This window comes from Sciurus vulgaris (assembly GCF_902686455.1).
Source record: "Sciurus vulgaris genome assembly, chromosome: 12".
Classification (NCBI taxonomy): domain Eukaryota; kingdom Metazoa; phylum Chordata; class Mammalia; order Rodentia; family Sciuridae; genus Sciurus; species Sciurus vulgaris.
The window spans coordinates 1586122-1612561 of record NC_136473.1 but is presented as its reverse complement, the minus strand read 5'-3'; the positions used below and the strand labels follow the sequence as shown (position 1 = coordinate 1612561).

General features: G+C 57.0%; 1 protein-coding gene and 1 long non-coding RNA gene across 2 annotated transcripts in view; one reads left to right on the top strand and one right to left on the bottom strand.

Moving 5' to 3' along the window:
* SIPA1L2 (signal induced proliferation associated 1 like 2) overlaps window positions 1-25079 on the top strand; it is a 124900-nt gene extending 99821 nt beyond the window's left edge. Inside the window, 10 exon segments of the mRNA XM_079106489.1 lie at window positions 26-129; window positions 658-1046; window positions 4720-4944; window positions 7934-8084; window positions 8703-8922; window positions 12746-12877; window positions 21395-21448; window positions 21976-22099; window positions 22759-22840; window positions 23790-25079. Of these exon segments, the coding sequence (XP_078962615.1) occupies window positions 26-129; window positions 658-1046; window positions 4720-4944; window positions 7934-8084; window positions 8703-8922; window positions 12746-12877; window positions 21395-21448; window positions 21976-22099; window positions 22759-22840; window positions 23790-23936 (1628 nt within the window). The 3' untranslated portion in view covers window positions 23937-25079.
* On the bottom strand, window positions 1544-2680 carry LOC306641875. Its single transcript, XR_013758329.1, has 2 exons — window positions 2509-2680; window positions 1544-1989 (listed from the first exon to the last, which is right to left on the bottom strand). It is a non-coding gene; the product is annotated as an uncharacterized lncRNA (long non-coding RNA).
* Window positions 25080-26440: the final 1361 nt, after the last annotated feature.

Sequence of the window (26440 nt, the reverse complement as noted above, 5' to 3'; positions counted from 1 at the left end):
TGAGTCTCCACTCCTCTCTTGGCAGAAACCAAATGGCATGGCCCGCCTTCCAAAGTCCTGGGCTCCTATAAGGAGCGAGCCCTGCAGAAGGAGGGAAGCTGCCGAGATTCCCCCAGTAAGCTCTCTCACGTAAGTCCTTGGTCTTACATGAGGCCAGTTGGTCTTCTAGGCTGTGGTGACAGCCATGCTGCCCGAGCCCAGGGAAGCCAGGGACCCCGGGCCTCGCGTCCTTCTTGGACCCATTCCATCTCTTGCGCCCTCAGCGTGGTTGGGGCTCCCGGGAGCTTGTGTTTGCGTGGTGCTTCGCGGCTGCGAACGCTCCTTGCGTGTGTTCCCTCTGCGGACTGCCCAGGAGCCTCAGGAGCTCAGTGCCGCAGGCACAGGGAGGCCGCGGCTGACCCGGCCCTGCGTCGGGGCTCACCCCATCTGCCTGTCCCGGGCCCTGCCGCCGATTTCTCATGCGCCACTTCACAGCAGTGCTCCATGCACCCATGTTTGAACAAAGACTCACAGAAAAGATGCCCCCTGAACTTAAGCTACTGGACAGTGACTCAGAGACCCTGCCCCGAACCAGCCCGTGTGCGAGGAGAGCGGTGCTGGCCCGCCCCACCCCAGCAGCAGCGCCCGGGATTCCTGAGCACTCTGTTCTCTCCCCAGGTTGGAGATAAAAGTTGCTCCAGTCACTCCAGCAGCAACACGCTCTCCAGCAACACCTCCAGCAACAGTGACGACAAGCACTTTGGGTCGGGGGACCTGATGGACCCCGAGTTGCTGGGGCTGACCTACATCAAAGGGGCGTCCACTGACAGCGGCATTGACACAGCCCCGTGCATGCCCGCCACCATCCTCGGCCCCGTCCACCTGACGGGCAGCAGGTCCCTGATCCACGGCCGGGCTGAGCAGTGGGCTGATGCGGCTGACACCCCGGGGCCTGAGGATGAGCAGGCTGCGATGTACGCTGTGCACACTTATGCCTCCGCCATCTCCGCTGGCAGCGCAGCTGAGGGCAGCATGGGCGACCTCAGCGAGACGTCATCTCGTTCCAGGTGAGCCTCTGTGGGCTGTGCCTGCCTGGACACCCACCCTCTGGAGGCAAGGGCTGGGGGCCTGAGGCCCCGCTCTGTGACTTCAGGGGACAGGCTTGTTTCTAAAACCCAGTCGTCGAGGTGAGTGTGTTAAGTCACGTGTGGTTTGCTTTCCCTTCTCTGAACTTGAAGGAAAGTTGCCGATTGCTCCAGCCAGGCCACTGAGGTCTCTCCCAGTGCTACCTGGGACCCACCCACACACAGCTTTGGAGCAGAGGCAGGGCTGGTGCAGTGACAGGGAACGAGGGGAGGGTGCATGCAGGGGACCCGGGCCCCCACATGCAGGTGCGGAGCCCGCCCTGCTCCTGAGGCCTGGCACCCTGGCTCTCTGCGTGGGACAGTCAGCAGCAAGGCGTTCAGCTTGGCAGTGGGACTTTAAACAGATGTCAGCTACAGCTACAGCTGTATGCAAGTGCAGATGTGGCTTCTGGGGGTGTGAGTGTTTTTGAACTCCTGTCTGACTTTGTCTTCACCTCATCTGTTTGGTCTGTGGAGGGAGGGGATTGAACACCTCAGAGTGACGTCCACCGGTATTTTGTGCCACATTTCTGAGGCCTCCCTGACTTGCCCCAAGTCCCTGACTTCTCCAAACCCTTCTGCTGGGCGGAGCTGGAAGAACTTGTAACAGGATAGTGCCCCAGCCTAGTGCTGAGATGAGCATTTCTTCAGGGGTGGTCCTGGTGGCCCATGGGGTTCACAGGGACGGTCCTCTGTTCCTCGGCTTTCTCTGCGGGTCCTCCCCTGGCCACTCTGAGGGACACTGTCACTCAGGCACATGTTACCAGGTAGGGAAAATTCTCACTGGTTCATACGACCAAAGTGGGACTTCTGGCTTATGTAACAAAAACACCCAGAACTATCCAGGTTCCGCCTGGCCCAACATCTCAAAGGATGTGGCCCAAGACTGGGTCCCTGACCTTAGGCTCCATGTGACAGCCTTCCAAGATCTTAGCTTTGCCCTCACCACTAAAAGGCCCCTGCCACCTGCCGGCCTCCTGTGCTTATCCCCTCTGTCCCCAGGCAGGACATGGTCTCCTCTAGGGTCTGCAATGACCCCACCCCCTCAGATCTCCACACGTGTCCTTGGCTTTCATCACCGTGGCCTGGGATGGCATTGCCTAGGGCAGCGGGCTTCTGCCAGGCTGGGAGTCTGACCAGCAGACGGTGTATCTGAGCGTGATGAACATGACCACTGCCCACAGGGCAGCCCAACATCACCTGGCCAGAAGGGGCAGCAGACCCAGAGCTCCTTGGAGTCCACCAGGGATTGTCTTCTGCTGTTGAGGCCGAGGGGGAGAGAGTGGGGTGCGGAGTCGTTTCCACAGGAGACATCCCTTCTACTCTCTACCAGTTCTGTTAGTAACGTGACCAAGTTTAATACCCGCGGACTGAAAGAGTCGAGGATCACAGAGAGCTGGGTCACCTGAGTTATTTCTGTCTCAGTTTCAGCAACAGTCAGGAGTCGCCATCCATTCTGTAAAAGCCATCTTGGGACCTTGCAGCCTCTGACGTCTTTTCCGGGGTTCGGGTTTTGTTCAGCAGCTGACTGATTGGCACTGCCCTGCGACGAATGCAGTTGGTGTCAGAAGGTTTACTCTTAGTGTGGAGCAAAGTGTCCGGGAGACTGCCTTAGAGCAGGCTCGTGTATCGACAGAGGAAGGGGCGTTCAAGGCATTTGAAGGGGTCTTCCAGTTCAGCGGGTCACGTCGGGAAGGATGGGAAGTGCCAGCCTGAATGCCCGCAGCCTGCCCTCCTGCTCCTGCCAGCAGGTGTGGGCAGCGGGGCCTGGGCCTTCACGCTGGGCTGCGTCCACTGGCACTGGGTGTGTGCCGTGTGGGAGCCAGTCCTCGAGTGGAGCCCTTTGGTGCTTCCTCCTGTCTGCCCTGGGCCCGTGCAGGGGCAGGCCGAGCTCACAGCGTGCTGTTCTGTGTGACTCCGCCACCAGGCTCTACCGAGGCTCTGCACCCCTCAGGAGGCGTGGCCCCTTCTCCCTGGGTCCCACTGGTGTGCGGTCATCACGGAGCTGAGGCCCCTGCCAGTGTCTGGGTGTCGCTGGGGGAAGCCCAAGTAGCAGAGGAGCAGAATGTACTCGACTGGGGCAGGGGGCCTTCTGGCTGAAGTGACCCCTGCCCGCAAACATGCGGTGTCCCTGTCACACACTGTGACCTCTTCACTGCATCCACCCGCTGACGTCATGGGTGCTTTCCCCCCAAGAAGCTGCTCCTCACCACTGTCCCCTCCCCTCATGGGTGTCCTGTGTCACAGCTGCTGGGCATGGCCGCTTGTCCCCCTGTATCCTCGGCACCCAGCAGGCCTTTGAGGCCTTGCAGAGTGAAGACAGGAACTAAGAGTGCTCCTTATGTGCTCATTTACCAGGTTCGCTAACCAGCCCTGGGTCACCTGGGAAGTCGGCAGCACAGGACCCACCCTGCTGGTCACAGGGTCTGTCCCTCCGTCAGGCTCCTCTGGGTTCTCCCCACCGAGGAGCACACCTGTGCACAGCCCAACCCCAGGGCTGCCGTCAGGAGGGAGGGGCTCTGAAGCCCCCACAGGTACCCTGCACTCGCCATAGGGAGGGAGAGGGCAGAGCCGTCCGGTCAGCAGGCTGAGCTGGACTCGGGTTTTCTCCTGTACTCCTCCTTGGGGGGCAGGGCACTAGTCTTCCTGCCAGGCTGACCCTGGCCTTGCAGATGACCTGAACCTCAGGGAGCTGCTCCGGATGCCCCAGCAAAGCCTGCATGGTTGTTTGGTGGGCCACGTTACCCACATCACCATGCCCTCAATGCAAACGGTGGAAGTTGGCAGAACAACACTAACATGGAGATTTGGAAAGAAAGAACGCGTGGAGTGTGGAGTGTGGAGTGCCAGCGATCTTGGGTGCTCCTGGCCACGGGGAAACGTCACCATGATGCTGCTCCCAAGCTGAGTCTGCTGCTGGTCCTGAGCAGATGGACCTGGTTCTTAGCATTAACTTTAAAATATGTTACTAAAGGAATAAAAGACATTTTTAAGCAAGTCTAACTTAGAAAAATAGGTCGTATAGAACAAATGGAAAATACAGAGGACTCAGGATCATGTGAAACATTACATATTTTCAAAGATGTCTAATTTGGTCATGTCAGGGGAAACTTGAGTGACTGCTACAGTGTATCTAGTCTCAGCGACGTGGTCACCCAGTGTCCCGCCTGTCCCCAGCTGCATTCTTGCGGGCTGATGGTACACGCTGGCATGGTTCTGCCGGAGCCTGTGCTCTGCCTGCACACTGCTGCTCCCACGCACGGCAGGCCACCCTCCAGGTCCTGGCCGGCTGTCGGTGGGGTGCCCCACTGCTGCCTGTCAGGTGGGCATGGCACCGGCCTGTCCCGGGACACTAGAGACTGGGTGCCCTTGAGCTTCCTCTCGTTCCTCACTCTGCCCCTGTGTTTCCTGTCTTCCTAGTCCTTCCGGCAGCTTGCAGCAGGTTGCACGTGGGCTCCTGGGGCCTCTGCAGGGGAGGCTCTCCAGCGAGACTGTGGCGAGGAAGCCTGCCCTGCCTGTGAGCCAACCTGCTGTGGACAGGGACCCCAGGGAAGGCTGGGCCTGCTGGCTGTGCCCGCCGCCGGGTCTGATGCTCTGCCTCCTGTTCTCTCCTCAGTGGTTCCCGCCATTCGGGGAGCCCGTCGGCTCACTGTTCCAAAAGTAGCGGGTCTCTGGACACCTCCAAAGTCTATATCGTGTCTCACGGCGGCGGTCCACAGCTTCCCGGCTCTGTGTCCAAGCCCTACCACAGGCAAGGGGCAGTCAACCAGTATGTCATTGGCTGGAAGAAGTCAGAGGACAGTCCACCAGCTGAGGAGCCTGAAGTGGCAGAATGTGCCCGGTAAGGTGGCTGGCCGTTCTCTGGACAGTGTTGGGCCTTTCGAAGATGGGGGAGATAGTAATCTAGAAATGTGTTTTTAAATGCTTTAAATGTTGGCATTTATATTTCTGTTTCAAAGTCCTCATTTTTCTTAATTTCTATGGAAAAGAAAACAACTCTTCTTTACTCTCACATTCACAAAGCTGCCTGCAGTAGAAAAGTCGGGGGTGGCATAGTTGTCTGTCATTGCCAAGGTCAAGGGCAGCTGGGGTCCTGGTCGGTGTGCCGCTTACCCTTGCTGTGTGAGTGGCAGCACGGGAGAGTCTAGCAGGACTTCCCATTTCCTTTTCAGGGTTAGGTTTTGTGGGGCAGGGAGGGAGGGAAGCTGCGTGTACCTGGAAAGAGAAGTTCTGACCACCAGTTTGTAACCAGCCAACTGCTGGCGCCTCTGCGGGTGAGTGAGGAGGTCTCCTTACAGGGTGCAGAGCAGGGCTGGCTCACCCGAGTGTTCACAGAGCCCCAGAAACACTGAGCGTGCGAGGGCGTCACGAGGTGGCTGAGGCTCTCTTGACCCAGTGACCCCAGCCAGGCACAGTGGCTTGTGCCTGCAGTCCCAGGTGCTCGGGGACTGAGACATGAGGGTCACTGGAGCCCAGGAGTGTGAGACCAACCTGGACAACCTAGCAAGACCCCATCTCAGGAAGGAGGAGGAGAAAACCATGCCACATCTTAAATAGAACCGTCAGTTGCCTTCGAAGGGAGACATCATCTCGGGCGGAAAAGACCTGGAATCTTAAAAACCAAGGTCACATCAGTGACTGTGGAGGAGCTGCTCAGGAAGCAGTGTTTCGTGGGCTTTGTGTTACCTTCTGTGAAGCATCTGCAGACATCTTGGTGACGTCACAGCAGCACCTGTTACAAAGGGCTCCCTGGAAGACTCGGGCGCAATAACAGCACCCCTAGGCAGTCCACCCAGGAACCAGGTCTGCATGTCCCCCACTGGCACTGCAGCCCTGCATTCAGAAGAAGGCAGGCATCCTGGGCAACAATGTGCACGCCCAGAGGGCGCCTGTCCCTGCGCAGCCCCTCAGTCCTGCACTCTGGTGGCCCAGACGGGGGCAGGTGGAAGCCCCCACGTGCTCTCAGACGTGTTGGAGGGAGGGGGCTGTAGAGACCCCCAAGAAGCTGGGGCCAGGGCTCCCGGCCAGCCTGGCAGCTCACCTCTTAGGTCCAGCAGCACAGAGGGTCTCCCAGGCAAGGCAGCCACACGGTTGCTCACAGTGTTGGAGTTTTGCAGGGCACTGTGGCCAGGTCCTGGGAGATATGTGTGGGAAGAGGCAGCCACGCTCGGCACGTTCTCCCGAGAATTTGGGAATGCTGGTATCCCGTGTGCACAAATTGGAACATCCGTTCACGCTCCCTAGAAGTTCCATGTGGCTCTGAAATCAGCTCTTGCTTCGTTAGAAGCATGTGCAGAGCAAGCCCTCACTTTTCATTTTTGTTAGTGACATAAATGTGTTTCGAAGCATCCCTGCTGAGGCCTCCCTGTCCCCGTTCCCACTGCCCTCTGCCTAAACGCCCTCCCCAGATCCTGGACGTGGCCACGCCTCCTGGGCTGGGCTCTCTCCACATCACACAGCCCGGTCCCACCTGCTTGGCCATCCTGCCTTCTGCACTTGCCTGTGCAGACCCCTGCCCAGCCCTGGGCCCTTCAGGGGCTATGTTCTGCCCACCTCTGTCCCCCAGGGATGGACACAGACTAGACCCTTGAAGCTTATGTACGCACATCGTCACACACATTTTTAAAAATCAGTACCATAGCAGAGAAGGCCAGTGATCTTCAGTCATAAACAGAAGAAATGTAAACAGCCCACTGCGACTGCTGTCCTGGGTGTGCGCTCTGCCCATGCACTGCCATGCAGCCTGGGTGCCTTCCACTACACGGGGCCTACAGCGAGCACCTCGCGCCTGGGCCTCAGCATCGGAAGCTCTCTGTAAAGTCGCATGAGGATGAGATCCTCCCTGTGAGACTGCGGGAGCCTGCCAGGGTCTCGGGTTCCCCGTCCTGTCACACCTTCAAACCAGCCCCTCGTGATGCCTTTAAAGTCTTGCAGAGCTGTTCTCCATGTGTCCGATCACATGGCCAGTGTTGCCTGTCCAGCTGGGAGGGGTAGGGGCCTTTCCGCCTGCAGGGGTAACACAGGAGCTGTAGATGATCCCACTGGCTCTGAGCAGGCCCGTGGTGTGTCAAAGGATTTCCCAGAGGTCTGTAACATGAGGCCAGCGAGGTGGCCTCAGTTTTGGGATGAGAGGCATCTCAGCACACAGTGTGAGCTCAGTGTACGGCTCACTGCTGCAGGCTGTGAACTCCTGAGGCCTTACCTTTCAGGCGGAGTGACAAAGACTGTCCACAAGTGGACACACTGCTGACCACTGTGTGTCCTAGGACTCTTCGGCTGTCTGGATTGCCTTTTCACAGTAAATCTTTCCAAAGCGATTCCCCAGTTTTCCCTGCAGAAGAGCTGAAATCAGTAATCCAGCTTGGCAGTCTTTGTTATCCATATAGACGTATTTTCATATCCTGATAATCAAGGGAGACAGTTGCTTTATTTATCCAAGTAAGTCTGTGAAGCTCCCCATAATAAAACATGCTTGCACACACTGAGGTGATCGCTGTTAGCCCTCAGGCTCTCCAGGTGACCTTCTGCAGCCCGAGAGCCACGGGGTTGGCCGTGGGCCTGGTGAGCTCTGTTCTCTGCTTCGGTCTGACGAGTTATTCAGCTGTGTTCTGACAGCTTGGGCGAGGAAAGGTTGGCTGGTCTCAGGATCCAGTTCGCTTCTGCCTTGTTCAGAAGTCTGGCATCCCGGTCGATTCACGCAGGGTGAGAAGCAGCGCAAGAGCCACAGTGGCCCCCGGGGACGGTGCATGGCCAGCCTGGCCACCCGTTTCCTTCTCACTGCCCAGCACTTGACCAGTGGCTGCTGCTGACTCTGTTGTTTGTGTCAACAGGATGTACAGTGAGGTGGACGTCATGTCCGCAGCAGGTCACCATCAGACCGTGGGAGACGCCGTTTCAGAAACGCAACACGTCCTGTCCAAAGAGGGTTTTCTGAAACTGATGCTTCCTGACAGCCCCTTAGTGGAGGAGGGGAGAAGAAAGGTGAGCGTGTCCTGGGGTCTTGGAGCTTCTGGAAGCACGTCTGCAGCACCGCGAGGTTCTGCGGGGAAAGACCCCACTCTTCCACGCCCCACTCGCCCTCTCCCGAGGCCCTGCGTCGTGGCAGGCAGAGCCGAAGGCCAGTAGACTTCACTGACCTAAGAGCATGTTTCTTAGCCTGATTGTGTGGCTTAGGAGGCATGGTATCCAGATTGTTTTGTTTTTAGATAAGATGGGAACTTGTAGTTCACTGATAGAGAACTTGGCTACCATTAAAATGTGGTCACTCCGTCAGGCCAGTGCCAGTGTGGCTGTGCCTAGCTCCTTCCTGACTGGCAGCCTTGGCTTTTCCAGGACCTCTCGCCTGCTTAGGTCACGGGGCTCCTGTTTAACATCCCAGAATCAGTAAAGCTGTGCATGTCGACTTCATGATGACATTTCATAGAATGCAGGACAAAGGGCTACTGTCCAGTGACCACACGGGCCCTGCGCACCTGCCTTGGCACCTGCCTGGCTCAGCTTTTCCAGGCTAACAGGGAAACTCGGAGAGGTGCCCAAGCTGAGTCAGAGGTGCTCCTCACCTTTGGTTTTAACCTCCACTCCCGTCTTGTTTTTCCCTAGTTTTCATTCTACGGGAACCTGTCTCCGAGGAGGTCGCTGTACCGCACCCTCTCTGACGAGAGCGTGTGCAGCAATCGCAGGGGCTCCTCCTTCGGCAGTTCCCGCAGCTCCATCCTTGACCAAGCGCTGCCCAACGACATCCTGTTCAGCACCACGCCGCCCTACCACAGCACGCTGCCGCCCCGGACCCACCCGGCGCCCAGCATGGGGAGCCTGAGAAGTAAGTGCCATGCAGGCGCCGCCCGCCACAGGCCCGGCTCAGGCCTGCAGGGTGTCCCGTGCAGGTGGGGTTGGTTTTTGAATGCGTGTCTTTGACATCATGTATGCTTTTGCTTTCAAGTGATTTTCAAATGTAAAAGCTCCAGAATGGAGATTTTTTTAAAAGTCAGGCAAAATTACCTGTTTGCACGGGAGCTAAAACTTAGAGTGCCACACTTGCATCAAGTCACATGGTGACTTGTGTTCCATGTCTCTGCTGCTCTGCCCCCTGGGGAGAAGCACCTGAGCTGATCATTAAGGGCGGCTGTGGTGCAGGTGGGCCTTCTACAGGGGGTCCCAGAGCCTGATTAAAAAGAGACGGGTAAGCTCGCCAGGTGAGCGCCCGGGCACAGTGGCCAGTTACACACGCACACACAGGGTCTCAGGATGAGTGAACTAGTACTCACGGGTCCCTAGGCCGGGCGGGTACTTGCTGGTTTTAGGTCAGGGGAGGGGCCGCCAACGGGACCCCCACGCAGCGTGGAAGTGCTGGCCCAGGAGGCACCCTGCTGTGTGTGCTCTCAGCCTGGCCTGCAGCACCTGTGACCACTGGAGGGTAGTGGTGAAACCTCAGGTGTCTGACTACCAGGAGATGGCGGCCAGTGAAGTTGGCTCAGTAGGATGCCTACCATGATCTCCTGAACAAACAGGAAGCCACAAGATCAGCGTCCCAGGCAGAGGGCAGGCTGCCCAGGCAGTGGGGCCTGGACCCACTTCTAGCCTCCTGCAGAGCAGCAGCGCTGAGCCCCCTCTCCTCTGAGGCAAAGGACACTCTGCACTGGCAGCCCAGGAGGCTTCCCGGCAGTGACCTCCCGCCTGCACCACAGCCCCGCCAGCCCCCAGGAAGCGCCCCAAGTGTGAAGTGGTACTGGAGCCACCAGGACCCACAGTCACCTTGTTCCCGTATCAGTGAGAGGAGCAGCACCTGCCTCCGAGCTAACGTGAGGCTCGAGAGCTGGGTGTGAAAGAACAGGTGTGCTACCTGTGGCAAGGGGGCCTCCTCAGTACACCAGGTGCAGGAGGCTGTGCAGGCTGTGGCTTCCGCTCCCGGGACGCTGCCCTGACCCATGTCCCATCAGACCGCAGCAGTGGGCTGGGCTTCTCGAGGCCAAGCCTGCGTCTCACTGCTCCTGCCCTCAGCTCTGATGTGGGTCCAGACACTGTGGCCACCTCACGCATGGTGTCCAGATACCATCGGCTGTGAGGCCACACATCAGTGCATGGGTGTGAAGGCCGCTGCCGGCTCGTGTTGCAGGCAGAGGGGTGGTAACTCTCCCTGACTTGTCGTTTATATGGTCACCGTGATCTCAGGTGTGGGGTGAGAAGAGAAGCCCAGCTGGGGACTCGGGAGCCACGCCTCCAGCTTTCCAGGAGTCCGTGTGGGCACTGGGCCTGTGGCAGGGACTGCTGCTGGCTCTGGGCTCTTCTGCCCAGGAGGCATTCTGCAGGGCCCCTGTCCCTCCATGGCACCTGATGCTGGCATGCCTTCCACAGGAGCTTGGCGCTGCTGTGTCCTGTGTGTTTCCTCGTGATCTCTTGCCTGCCTTTGCAGCCCAAGCCACCGCTTGCTGACCCATCACACCCACCCAGCAGGTGGAATGGTCACTGAGGACATCACGGGCAGACCATAGAGAGGGCTGCATTCCAGACAAACCCCTGAGAGGAGGAGGCTTCCGCTCCACAGTGTCGCTGGCCCGTTCTGCAGGCGTTTCCCCCAGAGCACGCTGCAGAGCAGGGCAGCAGGCAAGCCCCTCCTCTGTTCCTGGTCCTCTGTGAGAGTGGAGGAGTGGGGCTGCCGGCTGGCTGTGAGCTGTGGAAGGTGCACCGAGGTCGTCTCAGGCCCTGTGGTCACCCATGCCACTTGGTGGTGTCTGCATGTGCGTCGTGCCGGGGCAGGAAGCAAAGGCCACGACCTGGCAGAGTGAGGTCCACCCTCCCACCCCTTCTGGACATTAGCCTCTCAGGACCAGCTTCAGAGAAAGGGTCACGTGTCCTAGAACCTCGGTGCCTCAGAATAGAAACATCTGCAGTTGCTCAGCCAAGACAGGGAGTGTGCAGGTCCGTGCCTCTCAGCCCCTTCTGAGTTGGCGGTGGCCACTGCCCCTGTTCTTCGCCTTCCCGTGCTCTCTGTCTCTCCACCTGGCTGTGGTAGAGTGGGGAAGGGTACTGCGGTGAGGGGCAGGAGGCACTTGCAGATGGCTGTGGGTTGCTGTCCGCCTTTGGAAGTGCCCGGAGCTGGAGGGAAGGGTGGCTTCCTCATAGGGCAGGGACACGTGCCATGGGGCGCTTGCCCTGGACACGATCACACACCTGAGCGGCGTTCTGAGCTGTTTGTCCTGGGATGTGCCCCTCTGGTGGGGAGGATGGGAGGGCCCAAAGTCAGGGTCCTGCCTTCCTGCCAGCCTGCCAGCCTGCCTGCCTGCCTGCCTGCCTGCCTGCCTGCCTGCCAGCCTGCCTGCCTCCCTCTGCACCCTCAGCACATCCTGAGAACTCGCCAGCAGCAGTGGCTGCCACCACTGCGCTCAGAGTGCTCCTTGCTCTTGGTGCAGAACCCTGCTTGGAGCAGAGCCCACAGGTGCTTGAGAGCCAAAGGGGTGCTTTGCCCTGGAGCAAAGGTCTCTGAGTTCCTCAGCTCTGCTTTGGGGAGACCCTAAAGTCAAGAAGGGCCCAACAGCCCAGAGCCAGCCTCTGCCTACCTGCCAGCCCCCACTCCAGCCTGGCTGCTGGCCTGCCCCTTGGCCTGGACCCAGCACTTCACCTCGAACATGCAGAGTTACTGTTCTTTCTGGGATGAGGAGGGGGATTTACACAGAGACCCCTCACTGAGCTCTCCTTGGAACAGGGTCTGGGAGAAAACAGGTGGTGTGTGTGCACCAAGCACCATGGCTTGACAGGGCGTGGTTGGGGGTCTCGCCGCAGCGCGAGCTCTGCTGGGACAGCACTGGTCAGGAGAGTGACAGGTTGTTGGTGCCCTTCAAGGGCAGACCCTGTCTTGGTTCAACTGCAGGCATCTCACAGCTTCTCAGAAGGATGTGGGCACAGGAATCACAGGCGCACCAGGGTAATTGTGTCCCTTACTTAATTGCAGGCTCAGCCAGCCAGGTGGTCATCATTTTGAGTGGTCTTGTTAGTCAGACGTGTCCACAGGCAGCTGCATGCAGCACTCTGGCGGGTTCAGGAAAGGCTTGTTGGAGTGTCCTTCCCGAACGTACCCGGAGGTACATAACTGGTCCTCAACGCGGGTGCTGTCCGGCGAGACGCCCAGGACCAGGAGGGCAGTTTAAAGGGGAAAGATCCAGGGAGCCCTGGCGCTGCACAGGCCTGGGGCCTTCTGGCCGAGCCTACCCACACTGCTGCGACCTGCGAAGTAGTGTCCCCCTGATGGCGAATTAGAGCAAAGCGGGACTCGATGCACTTCTTAACAGACTGGTCTGTTGGGCATCTCAAATTTCTGGTGCTCGGCTCAGGCAATTTTGTTCTTCAGTAAACCCGTGAACATCGGGAGGGAGAGGGTTTGTCCTCTCCCTCCAGACTCCGTGTGCTCGGGAGATGGCTGGGACGTGGCGGTCCGCTGCCCGGGGTGGTCTCCTGGACTGCTTCTTTTGACCACCATTTCTCCAGCCTTTTGGGTGACAGTAGCCTAGCGCCAGCTTTTCACAGGGAGCACGATGTTTCACGTAGCAGCTGTGCCACTTAGGGAGGGATGGCCGTAGCCGTGACTGACTAGAGACAGTAGTGAGTGCTGTGCTGTGACTGACCGACGCTCTGGTTTTGTTTCTTTTTAGATGAGTTCTGGTTCTCCGACGGGTCCTTATCGGATAAGTCTAAGTGTGCAGATCCTGGCCTGATGCCCCTCCCAGACACAGCCACTGGGTTAGCTTGGTCCCACCTGGTGGACGCGGCGCGGGCGTTTGAAGGTAAACGCTCCAGCCTCGCGGCCTCCCACAGAGCACTTTCCTGCAGGACCTCTTGGCAGCACGGGGCAGAGTCTGTGTCCAGTCACCTGGGTCAGGTGTTGGTATGCCACTGTCCGTGAGGAGGCTTGGGCTCCAGGGAGCTTCCTAAAACTGCAGCACCTGTGGAGTGAGCCGTGGGCACAGGACCCAAGACCTGACCCCAGAGCAGACAGCAGCTGCGGCCTGGGGGGCGGGCCGGCTTTCCTCTTGGCCCTGTTTCCTTGTCTGAGAGGCAGTGTGCTCACACAGGACGCAGACCACGTCTTTCCCTGAGGCGTGGTGAGGTGAGGCGAGGTGGGGTCCCTCGGGAGGCCACAGTGTGGGTTTCGCAGGCTGGACTCTTCAGGGACTCGGTACAAATGTGGATGTATCGTGATCCGCTTGCCCAGCAGGTGAGCCTCCGTGTGGGCCTCAGCTTCCTGCCCTAGAGCTGGGTCCCTTCCCACAGCCCTGCTGTCTGTGCCTGGGGGATACCTGCCCAGCTTCTGGTGGTGACCCCAGGGAAGACACCTGCTCCTGGCGCCTCTGGCCTGTATGTGATGCAGAGAGCCAGCGGCCCGGGGTCAGGACTCAGCATGGCTGCCATCTGTCCGGTTCTGCCCCTCATCCCTCTCCGTTGTACCTGTGGCCTGGCAGGCTTCAGGGAACAAGTGGGATTTGTCTCAGGAGGGCACCAATGGCCTTGCCTCTCGTGAGCTCAGCCCTCTCGAGAGGCCTCATCTGGCCCAGCAGCATCGTCCCGTCTGGGAGCAGAAGCTGAGGCCCTTGTCCAGGTCCTGACCGCACGGAGCAGGCTCTGGAGCCCCACCCCCGGGCCGTGCTCCGTGGAAACGGCCTGAGACGTGCTGCACACGGGCTCGCTCATTGTGGGGCTCTCGAGGCAGCTCAAAGGCCTCCTGGGGTTCAGACCCCCGGCCGGTATTTCGATGTGAGTGTAGCCAGTGCTTTTGGAAATAGGCCTTCAGAAGTGAGACCCGTGACCTTCGCAGAACCCAGAGCCTCACTCCGCCCGGGGCTTCTCACCCGTGACCTGCACGGCTCGGCGTGTCACCCATTCACTTCTGTTAAGAGCTGAAGTCGACATCGGGCACACGAATTTAAGGACGCTGATTTACATCCTGTTCAACAATAGGGCAGACACAAATTAACCTGCCCAGTGTGGCTTCCCGTTTCAGTCAGCTCTTGTCGCTGTGATCAAAGACCCGACAAGAACAACTTGAGGAGGAAACTTGAGGTTTCAGGGGTTCCGCCCATGGTCAGCTGGCTCTAGCTCTGGGTCTGAGGTGACATCACGTGAAAGGTGTGGTGGAAAAGAGCAGCTCAAGAGGGGGTGGCCAGGAAGCAGAGGGACAGAGCACGTCAAGGGCACACCCCAGGGGCCTGCTTCCTCCAGCCACACCCTTCCTGCTGCCCAGTTAATCCAATCCCCAGCGCGTCCTGACGGGGCTGTGGCTCTCATGGTCTGGTCGTCTCGCCTCTGACCGTCCTTACGTCACCTCACTCCGAGCTTTGAGACGCTGCAGGTGCAAGCCACGACATTTGCCTCAACAGGCTTAAGCATGAGGAGCACAACGCAGGCCGTACGGCCACGGATGAGTCACCAGCGGTGTGCACACAGCGTTCAGGAAGCCCCTCGGGCCATCACTGGCCATGGTGCTGTGAAGACAGTTAAACCAGAAAAATAAAAGCAACACAGCAAGAAGCTCTAACCTTCGGAATCCTTAAATCTCTAGTCGTGATTGTGCTGGGAAGAACCAAGGAATACAACGGAAGCATTTTGTGTGTGTGAGCAATGACGAGAAAGATGCTACCTATTAAATCTCTGGACTTCAGCCAGAGTCATTCCTAAAGAAAACGTGGTCTAGCAGGAACATTTAAGAAGAAGAAAATGTGGAAATTGGCTAAATTGCCTATTCTTCAGAAAGATTCCACAACAAAAGCTAAAATAAAACCCCTATAGGAAAGAAAGAAAATGAAATAAGTCTAAGAGAAAACCTGGCAAGTGAAATTTCAGTGCATTTTATAATAAAATCAGTGATCAGTTTTTCCTTGAATGTTGATAAGCCATTAACAGATTTGACCCAAAAAATAAAGAGTACAGATGAGCCAAATTAGAAAGAAGATGCGTGTCCCTGCTGCCTCCCCAGCAGGCTCCTCAGACCCCAGGCTGGGTGGTGGCTGGTGTGCCCACAGGACGGGCCTCTCCCTGGCTGGGCCTCTGCAGCCCTCATGGCCCTTTGGGACCTTGCAGTCCCCTCCAGAAGGCGTACTTGGCCACCCAGGGCCCTAACCTGGTCAGGACAGGACCCTGCCCTTGCTCAAGAGCTGGGTCACCTGGGCAACTTGGCGTGCAGATGGACGCTACTAGGAGTTGACCAGACGGTTGCAAGTGCATCTAGCGATGCCAGCTCAGAGCACCCCTCAGCTCACAGCACCCTTGCCGCCCATCACGGTGACCTGGGCACAGGGCTCCGCCTGACCCCACCGAGGCTTTTTGTCTCCATCCTAGCGCGGCCCTCAGCCACTGGCTGGTGCCTCCTGAGCCCCTGCCTGCACACCAGCTCGCGGCCCCGCACGGCACCTTTCCTCTGTGGTCTCCGTGCGTGCTCCCTGTCCGGGTGACCTTGGAGAAGAGATTGAAAGACCTCACTAAGGAGTGGCAGGCACTGCCTAGGAATGAATCCAGTTAATGAGCTAACTGGTTACTTATTCTTGGGGGGACATAAGAAATAGTCAAGGCCAACATTGCAAATGTCATCTGGAAATTCCCATGTCCCAGATGCCACTTGAAACTAGTGAGTGTACAGTTAATTGTTTTCAGTTTCAGAGAATAATGGCACCCTTGTATAAATTTTTCTTGAAATTTAAAAGCAGCCTTCTTACATAATAGGATTCTTTTCTGATTAAACACACACATACACAGTGAGCCATTAGACAATCATCTGTAATATTGATGGAGGAAAGCTTAAATGGAATTCAGTAGTAAATTGAAAAGATAATGCATTGTTCCTAGCAAGAGTTTAGCTGATCTAATAAAAGAAAAACTTCAATAAGTTACAGTAGGTAAAGTAATTAAAAGTGATCATATCGGTTTCCAAAAAAAGTATATCTAACAGAATTAGGACCTATTTCTAATAAAAGTGTGAATAAAAGATTGAAGTTTCTAATAAAAGATTGAAACGATGCCTCCAGCCAACACAGTGAGACACACCTTCAATCTTGGCAACTCAGGTGGCTGAGGCAGGAGGACCACAAATCTGAGGCCATCCTCAGCAACTTAGACCCTGTCCCAAAATAAAAAATGAGCTGGGGATGTGACTCAGTAGTAAAGTGACCCTAGGTTAAATTCCCAGTACAAAAACAAAACAACAAAAAAAATATATCTCCAAAACTTAACCAAGAATGTCAGTTTTTTTCCAAATAGCTATATATTACCACTTGGAAATGTTTACAAGCACAGCCCTGAGTCCAGAAACAGAGCCAGGTACCTTTGGAACCATGTCTTTTAATTTTTTACTGGAATCATTGACATTCGGCAATTTTTAGAGATCATTTCGTAACTAGCTAGGTGTCATTTCAAAGTGTTGCTGATTTTTTCAGTGACCTGTTTCTGCACAGCAGCCCCGACATGTCCAGCTCACCCCAGCGAAGCTCAGTTACCTCCCATGCTGCGGGTTAGTCAAGGCTCCGCTGGGGGCTCTTCTGTTCCAGGTGGTGGAGTCCAGCAGGGTCCTGCGTGTCCCAGGGACTCCACTTGCCTGCAGTGTGGAACTTGGGCCAGGAACTCTGGCCAGGACCCCGTCCCCAGGGGGTGACCGTGCTCTGCACAGGGAATCCACAGAGGTGCCCTATGAGTGCCGAGGCCTGCCATTGGAGGTCCCGGGATGGCATGTCCACCACATGATGTGGTCAGCGAGCTTCAAGGTCAGCCGGGGCCCTGGTGGGCACGGGCTCCACTTCTGCGAAGGGTGGTGTGTTAGGCAGGAGGGATGACTTGGCACAGTGCCAGGTCTCCCGCGGTGACAGTTGCAGAGTCAGAAAGGTGGAATCAGGTGTTCTTTGGAAAGTTAAGCCACTAGAATCACAGTGAGGTAAATCCAAGAAAAAAATCTTGATATAAGTAAGGACAGGAATGGATCAACAGTGCAGTAAAATGACTGTCCTTTTCAAATTAATTTGTAGATTAGAACAATTTCAATTCAGCTGTCTGAAGATATGTTAAAGAACTTAATTGCATCTACTCAGAAAATAGAGGAACAATGTTCAACCGAAAATTCTATTATAAATAATAATTAAAACTGTTACAATGATTCAAAAATAGAATAAGTCCTTTTAAAGAAAAATGCAGAGAAATCTGAATACATTTCAATAATTAAATGAGAAAGGGAGTTAAGTATGCCCTTTGGATTGAGGAACTAGAAAAGTTGATTTTAGAAACAATAAAAAAAATAAATACCATTTGGAAGCAAAGTAATGCTTTAATTGTGGAATAATGGGAGAACATATGAAATGTAACGTATCCAATAAAAGTATTTCATATTCTGACCTTTTACGAACCTTCAGGAGAAGATCTAGAAGGGGAAGTGCTGGGCACGCTGTCAGGCTCGTGACCGTGTGATAGGGACAGCATACGGGGGCTTAGCAAAGAATACACCCAGCAGCCCATACGTGGGACCCAAGACCCGGCAAGTGGCTTTCAGCCTGTGCACGTGAAGGGCGCGAGGGTGACGCACGTCTCGCCAGCTCTGGGAGATGGAAAGGTGCCCTGCGAAGCCCAGCACAGACTCGCTCAGCCAGGAGATCGTACCACCTTCCACCAGGAGTCTCACTTCCAAGAAGTGGCTGGCAGGAAATTCTTCATAACAATGAAAAAGCTTTCAGTAGAGAAATGCTATGTGGCAGAGGTGAGCAGACAACCAGGTTCCACCCAGAAAGCCAGTGTCGGGGAAAGGGGCTCGCAGGTGAGCAGTGCTGCACGCTTGTGCTGTCAGGCCGGCCCGGTCCGCCCAGGCCCCGCGGGAAGCTGGGAACCTGGCTGGCCACGGTGCAGGCTCGCTTTTCATGTGCGCGCTGCCTTCGTTGGGTGGGCGAGCTGCCCTCTGCAGTCAAAAACCTGAAGTAGGATGTGCTGATCTAGTGCAGCGAGGTCCTCCAGCCCCGAGTGCAGCACCACAGCATAGCCTTTGTACGGGCCGCAGCACGCACAGCGTGGACAGCCTGACTCTCAATGTGCACAGTGTAGACGGCTCCAACTGGTAGCATGCACCGCGTAGGCGGCCAGGCTCACTCCTCTTACGGTGTAATGTTCCTGTGATACAAAAGCACTACGTACTTCACACAAGCCGTATCGGGATTCTGATGCAGAAGGAGCTCCTGATGCTGGGTAGGGGCGGCCAGCTGCAGCCCCACCAGCCCTGTGAGCTGAGCAGGGCCCAGCACTCCACCGTGTGTGTTGCTAAGCCACAGTGTGGGGGGCTAGCCATGTTAAATATATTTTCAGCCTAGAGTCTGTTTAGCTTCAGACAGGCTTGTGGGATGCCACCCCACCCTGCACCAAGGCGGGTGTCCGCAATAGTCTCCGCCGCCCTCAGGCTTGAAATGGACAGGGCCCCTGGAAAACAGGCTCTCAGAAGAGGAAGCAGGGAGGAGAGTGGAGTCTAGAAACCCGGGGATTTAAAGCAGCTCTCATCCTTCAAGACATCGGGAGGCACGGGTGGGACTTGGAGCAGTTGTGGCATAGATACGATCAGGAGCAGCCTTACGGGGTACAGTGACAGGCGGACGGTGGAGTCTGGACTCCACACCCCCAGCCAAGCAGACCTGTGCTCCTCCACTCCACATTGTCCATGGCTGCAAGCACCACCTTCTCCCCAAAGCGACTGGGGTGCGGTCATGTCATGTGCCAGGCGTGGCAGCAGGAGTAAGACACGGAGCACCCCTTTGAAGCCAGGCTGCGATGTGTGCCCGGTGCGCCCTGGTTTCCTGGCTCACGCAGTAGCGTGACGAGAACTTCTCCAGTTCCAGAGGCCAGCTTGAAGCTGATAGCGTCAAGTCCGCCGCGTCTGAGGTGCACGTGTGTGTCTGCCAGCGGCGGGAGGGCGACACGCCGGGCGGCTCCTCTTGCTGACACGAGCAGAGGAAAGAGCAGAAAATAGTGGCTGCAGAATGGCCTTGGCTTGAGGGAATCGAACTGTGGATTCGAGCCAAGTCACACTGTTGCGGGCCAAGGTGATCGCTGTGCCCTGGGTGAGGGGGAGGGCAGGGCTCTCTCTGTGCTCCTCGGAGGCAGGTCCCAGTGCTGACCAGCGGGTGGCCACAGACTGACCCAGAGCACCCCATGCTGGAAGCCCAGTGCACACTGTGCTGCTTCCTGGTGGTGGGTTAAATCTGTGTCCTGCACCCCGGCGAGCACGGGCCTCAGAGCCAGAGTCTGATTCCTTCAGAGCAGCTGCAAAGCCGCAGCTGCAAAGCCGCAGCTGCCTCTGGTTTGCAGAGATCACTAGAAAGGCTTTGCTTAGGGAGTGAGCTTTCTTAACCTCTGGTGTCTGGCCATTCGCTGCCATCAGAAAACCTGAGGCAGACGACTTCAGAGGAGGAAAGCCTTCGCCCGCTCGTGGCTTGAAAGGCTTCAGGACTTGGTCAGCTGGACCCACTGCTTTGGGGCCTGTGGTGAGAGGACATCATGGCAGGAGTGTGTGGTGGAACAGAGCTGCTCCCCTCTTGGAGGCTGGAGGCAGAGAGGCAGGGCCAGTGTCCCAGTGTCCCCCTGCAGAGCACGCCCCAGGACCTGCTTCCTCTAGCAGGCCCTACCTCCAGCAAAGCTCCAGCTGGGGATGTCCCGGGTCCTGCTGGTCACACCCCTGCCTGCACCCCTGCACAGCACGTGGTCATACAGCCCACCCTTGCAGGCGTCCGCCCTCAGCCCTGCAGAAGCCGTGGCGTGTCCCTGTCTTGCTTAGTGAGAAACGTGCTGAACAGTCTTACAGTGTCACTGGGGCAGGGTTTGAATTGTTTCAAGGGTGGCCTGTTTTTCCTGTGAGCCATGCTCATGTCCCTTTGGCTCTCGGGAACGGGAGAGAGACACTGCCCACGAGACCGTGCTCCGGAGCCTGTCTTCCTAGTTCCCTCTGTGCCACTGGGTTCCAGGTGGGTTGTCACTAGATTACTGAGTGTTGATCATCACAGAAGCTTCCCCTGCGAGCCCTCAGGTGGACTGGCCGCTGACAGGGAGCTTGGGCGCAGACCTGCTTACGTCCACCGTGCTGGCGGCCTGCCTCCTGACTGCAGGTCTCCTTCCTCCTGAGGAATGTCTGAATGGCTGCCAGGAGCAGCCCCGCCTTGGGGTATTTTATCAGTTAAAGTTGACACGGTTGACACAAGTGGGGGCCTTGGCATCCAGGTGTGTAGCCATGGCCCTGAGAGGCATATTAGGAGGACAGGAACTTGCTAGGTGATCCCTTGGTCGCACACACGAGAACAGAGTCAACAGAACACTTAGAAAAACAGGAAATTAATTCTTCAACCATTTTGGGCCTTTCATTTGTTGGTAGTGAAATTCCCCACGGAGTGAAAACAGCCCATGACATTGAGTGCGACATGCTCTCTCGCTGGGTCCCTTGCAGACAGAGCTGTGTTGGACACCACGGCAGTCAGGACCTCCCACCCAGCCCTGGAGCTGCCCGGCAGCCAGGGCTCCCAGCCTCCGCCCCCTTCTGCCTTGCACCCAGGACCACATGCAGACCTGGGCAGTTTGTGACTGTTACCATTCGTTGTACACAGACACTCTGATGTTCGGCACTAAATGGGTAGCACAGTCGGTGTCTCGGGACTGTGTAGTTGCAGAATGTTTATGTTATAGAAGACAAAACCTGTGGGATTTTCAGAAAGGTTCCTTGAGGAACATCTGGGTGGCTGGCGGGCATTAGCAAGGGCCCCCGGCAGAGCCCTAGTGGTGGTCACCAGTGGGCTCAGCATGACCCTGGTGCACAGGCCTGGGGCCACCGGCCACCAGTACACACCCACAGACCTAGCTTCCTCCTGTGCTCCTGGCAGCCTCCACATGGCTGCCCTTCTTGATTAACAGGAAGCGCATGACCCTTCACAAGCCAGATGGGCAAGCAGCCCCATCAGGGAGCAGAGTGCCTAGGCCTGCCTAAGCACAGCTTCTTCCCTTAATCAGCCACACAAAAGGGCCCTCCAGCAGTCCCTCGCACCCTTCCTAAGTGTGTGCAGTGAGGCGTTCGCGCCTGCGCTTGGGTCTGTGTGTGGCGTGCTGGGTGTCGGTCGTCCACTGAGCCCTGCTTCCAACCGTGTGAAGACATGACGTGTGTGATCTCGGCGTGCTCTTGGGCCCTCGGCTTCTCCCGTCTCTCTCTTCCACACGCTCTGCACTTGCCACAGCCGTCACCAGAGGCTGGGAGGGCCGCGTCTCGGTGCCGCGGCGTTCCTGTTGATGGGAGAATTTGGATCTGCTTTCAGGTCTTGACTCAGATGAAGAACTGGGGCTGCTCTGTCACCACCCGTCCTTTCTAGGTGACTCTCTGCGGCCGACTGGCCTCCTGGTGCTCTGCAGCCTGTCGTGTCTCGTGTGTCTGCATGTCTGCATGGCTCCTCACTCGGGCTGGGGTGCACAGGGGAGCTGGCCTCAGCCGGCCTGTCCCAGAAATGTCCCCGGGTGGGGGAGCTTGCCGCCAGGCTGTCCCCCGCTCCGCTGCTGGGCTGGGATCATCCAGCTCGCCATCTCATGCGGCCGGCAGCTTGGGCGCTTCTTGGGGTGTGGAAAGAGGAAAGCAGATTGGCTCTGGCAAACCCGGGGTCTGCTCACCGTGCCTGCGGCTATGACGTGTGTGCCCCACAGCCCCGCAGGACAGCCGATCTCCATGCCTTCATTGCCGGCAGCTTGCCTGGGTTTTCCCTTTGTTTTATTTCAAGCAGGGAAATAACTGAGTTTAAGGGGGAAACAGATTTCATTTTGTACTAAATTCATCTCTGCAAAAAAAAAAAAAAAAAAACACCAGTGTCCTGGAGCCGATCCTAACTGTGTTTCTCCCCACCCCCAGACCAGAGAGTGGCCTCCTTCTGCACCCTGACGGATCTGCAGCACGGGCAGGACTTGGAAGGGGCCCAGGAGCTGCCCTTGTGTGCAGATCCAGGCAGCGGCAAAGAGTTCTTGGACTCAGCTGGGTATGTGGATCCCCGTCTGTCGCACCGGGCTCACCCGAGTCCTGGGACATCCAAGGCAGGGACTGGGTGGTGCGGGCGGGTCCATCTGTCAAGGCAGACCCCCCCAGCCCACAGCGGCATGCCTCACTGGCAGAAGGGAGCAGCAGGGGCCTCAGGGTCTACCTCTGCTGCCCAGTGATCACGGCAGCACCAGGCAGGGACACCAGAGCCTTCCAGCTGCCAGGCTTGCGCCAAGGGCAAGGTTCCTCCAGGTCCTGCCCCAGACCTGGCTCCACGCCCCGTCACCGTCCTGTGCTCACGACTGTGTAGCCGGGAAGTGGACGTCCTTTCCTCCTCTGTATCAACCGAGCTCTTTCACTCACCATTCTCTTGAGTTCGTGATACATTGGTGACAGAAAGGCAAGCTGGGGGACAGAGTCCACGTGGGGGCCCAGGGCTTCGTGCTGGTCTGTAGATGCTCCGTCTTTCGCTTTCTTCCCAACCTCTGTGACGACAGAGTGAGCCTTCTGTAGAGCCGTGCAAGGACATTCTCAGTAGGACATGATGATACTTGTCTCCCTGATGGGCTCCCAGCACAGGAAGTGGTCTTGAGGGCAAGCTTCCCCAGAGGTGACCCCGCTCACGTCCCCGAGTCCTTCTAATTAGACCCCGTTTGCTAGGGAGCGCTCTCCGTCCACACTGACCGGGAAAGTCAACCAGCTGGAATTAATTCTCCGACAACTGCAGACTGACCTTCGGAAGGTAAAGAGACAAGGACCCTGGGGCGTGAATGAGGTGTGATTGAACCGGGGACCGAGAGTCTAAGCTGAGGAGCAGACGTGCTGTCACTCTGGGGGCGGTGATGGACAGGGGCGGTGTGGGAGTCTCAGCGGAGCTGGAGGGCTGGCCTTCCCAGGAGTGTGCGTTCAGGGTTCCTGAGGACAGTGGGGAGCTGGCAGCTGAGGGGCAGAGGGCATTCTGAGCTGAATGGGGCTGGCTGAGGAGAGCGGGCTCCCAGCAGCTTAAGGAAAGCCACTCAGGCTCCTTGGGAACCAGGGACCTTCAGCGCAGAGGAGAGCCTGGCAGGAATGGGAGGGCCTGAGGGCAAGACCAGGCACACCAAGGGCAGGAACAGCCCCTGACCGGCCCGCCCAGTGCCCAGCAGAGCCCCACAGGGTGCCTGGTGGATCAGTGACAACCCCAGCAGTGAGTGGTGAGGACCTCTCTGGGGCCCGGGTCCCCCAGGCCTGGAGGACTGGAACTCGCTTCCCATGGCCATGGTGCTGGGGGCTCCAGGGGCCAGCGCTGACCTTGCTAACTGTGCTCAGGCAGTTCTGAGTGGCACATTTTTAAAGGTCAGTGTGGACGTACAGTGTAGCCAGATAGCATGTGAGGGAAGGAAGGGCCCACGTCTGGGTCACTGCGAGCATGTGGGCTCCGTCCTGTATTGGCAGGAGGCTGCTTGGGAGGCTCGGCCATGTCGTGCTTCCCTCCCAGCCACCAGCGGCCATCTGCCCCACCTGGTGGAAGGTAGTGGAACCCTGGTTAAGAACACCCCAGGGTGGCAACTGTCGGGGCGCTTGGGAGGGGGAGCACCACGGGGCGAGCGCAGGGCAGCGGCCACTCACCCGGCGGGTCCCCCAGAAGTCAGGAAGTGAGGGTGGGGAGGGGTGCACGGGGCGGGGCCTGACTGGCTGTCCCTGCCGCGCAGGAGAAGCGGGACAAGGCCGTGCTGCAGGCGGAGGTGGAGCACTTGCGGGAGGACAACCTGCGCCTGCAGGAGGAGTCCCAGACGGCCGCTGCCCAGCTGCGCAGGTTCACCGAGTGGTTCTTCAGCACCGTGGACAAGAAGTCCTAGCAGCGCCTCGTGGCGCCGCCCGGCCGCCCTGCCCCGCCAGCATGGTCTGAGTGTGCTTCCGCCAGGCGCAGCGCGTGCGGATCCATCCCCTGCAGTGCCATCACCCAGAGGGACGGGCAGCCACAGCAGGGGCAGTGCGTGCAGATGGGCGTGCCGCGTTCCGGAGACCCCCCTCTGGCTCACCGGCTCACTTAGGGGGTGGGCGTGGGCTCCGTTTCCAGTGCTGGCCGGTAGTAGGATGCCAGGCAGCGCCCAGTCGGCGTGAGTGTTGTAAAGTAGACGCGGAGGCGCGCAGTCAGACGTCCGCTCTGATGGTAAAGGTGCTCTATTTTTTTGGATGTACAGTAGCTTTATTTCCAGCCACATTATCATAGCAATAAAGAGGGAGGCTTAGTAAATAGCTGGGAGCTCCCTGGGGAAGCCCTGGCGGGTCCGACTAGTTGGAACGCAGTTACTTTAGAGACTTATTTATTTGCAGGAACAAATGGTGCCTGAATATTAACAGTGTTCTGATATTTTTAAAAAGATACCTATGCCTTGTCAGTGGCTTGCCGAGTGTTCCCTAGTCGCTAACTCTTAGCTCACGTTGTATAGTTGCCTTGCTGAAGCGAGAGATCAGCTCTCAGCCGAGCTGCACTGTGCTGTGAGCCCAGGAGTCCTGCGGGCAGCGCCACGGTCGCGTATCCTGTACAGAAGCTCTGATGACGTGTCTTGTATTTAACACCCTTATTTAAGCTTATTTAACCTTAAATTGTTAATTTTATAAGATGTGGTCTTATCTGCACTGTGAGGCGGAGAGGAGGCAGTGGGCAGCTCAGGAGGACGGGCTCGCCCAGCGCAGAACAGGCGGGAGGGAGAGTCCACAGCTGGATGCTGCTAGTGACGAGGCGTTTGTATTGCTTTACCATTTTTAACTGTTATATTTGAGATGAATATACATTTTGCTTTTTTAATAAATGTTCAAAAGAAGTCCACATAAGCAACAGCCTTGTCAGGTGGATGTAGACCTTTTATGATCTGTCAACAGTCTGTGGATTTATTTTGGGTCATTTAAGATCTTGTTGTATACTAAATACCGTTTAGCTGCCTTGTTAGAGAATCCCAGGCTGATTTAAAGTAAAGAGTAACTAGTATTTATTAGTACCTGCACTGTGCCAGGCCCTGTCTGTGCTTCTCGTCTTATTATCTAATCCTGACTGTGTCCGTGGTAGATAAGGTGTGGGGTCCCCGTCTTACAGCCAGATTCACGGGGCTTGGCTTACATGATTTACCCAAGGTTGTCTTTTTATTAGCTTCTTATTCAAATAACGTGTCATTCTTACAGTACATATAATAAAACTAGTTCAGAATCATCAGGAAGAGGTACACTGGATTTGGGTCCAGCTAGGGATAAAGACATGGAACAGGCACCCGGTGGCAAGGGGACACAGCAAGGGACGTGGCCCTCAGCCTTCTAGAGACAAGACCACCTGCAGACCTGGGCGGGGCGGGAGCCAGGCAGTTATGCCCTGAGGACTTCCTGTGGGGCTTCAGATGGGTGAGGGGCACACTAAGCAATGTCCTCGTAGCAACTGTAGCAGTAGCTTCACAGGCTGTGCTGCACAACCACCTCCAGATGCTTCCAGGGAACAGGACGCCACATACCAGGCCAGTCTCTTCGCCCTCCCTCCCTCTCTTCCTTTCCTGTCCCTGTGGTTAGGCACTGTGGCAGGAGTGGAAGATCCCACAGGGCTCCAGGGTCACTATCTTCACAGGGATGCAGTCTGACCTGGGCAGAGGGGTGTGGTCACTTCAGAGTCAGGTGGGCACCAGAATGGACACCAGGTGGACAGTCAGGTGGACACAGGATGGACTGCCTTTGCCAACTGTCCACGCACCGCAGGCTGGAGGCTCCAGGCCATGGCTCGCCCTTCATTTCTACACAGCAGGACCAGCAGCAGGTGCCACGGCCACGCCCTTCTTAGAGGTGAGGAAGCAAGAGTCGATGGGCCCCTCGGTAGGCCCGTGGGGCAGGGAGGGGACTCAGGGCTCCCAGGCCCTGAGGCTGATGTGTTCGAGGAGCCCTGCGGAGCAGGTGGTGAGGACAGGTCGTTAGGGAACCTGGGCCTGGTGGAGTTGGACTTTGTCCTGAGTCAAAGCCACTGAAGCAGGAACATGGCACCATGTGGGTTTTAAGTGGATATTCTGACATCTGAAGGAGAAAGGATCCTGTAAGCCTCAGACTTTTTCTGTACAAGGCATCCTGTCACTACTTCAGACTTTGGGAGTCACATGCTGCCTCTAGCATATTTAAATTTGGTTTATTTTCCTCTAAAGATGGTGAGACCACTCTCAGCTTGTGAAGGCCATGCCACGGCTCAGCATGCCAACCCCAGGCTCAGGGCAGAGGGGAGCAGCACAAGAGCAGCCGAGGAGAGAGGCCGCAACGAAGCTGGGTTTGCAGGCCGAGCTGGGAGCTGCTGGGGGTCTGAGGCAGAAAGGGTTTGGCCAGGGTGAGCCCTGAA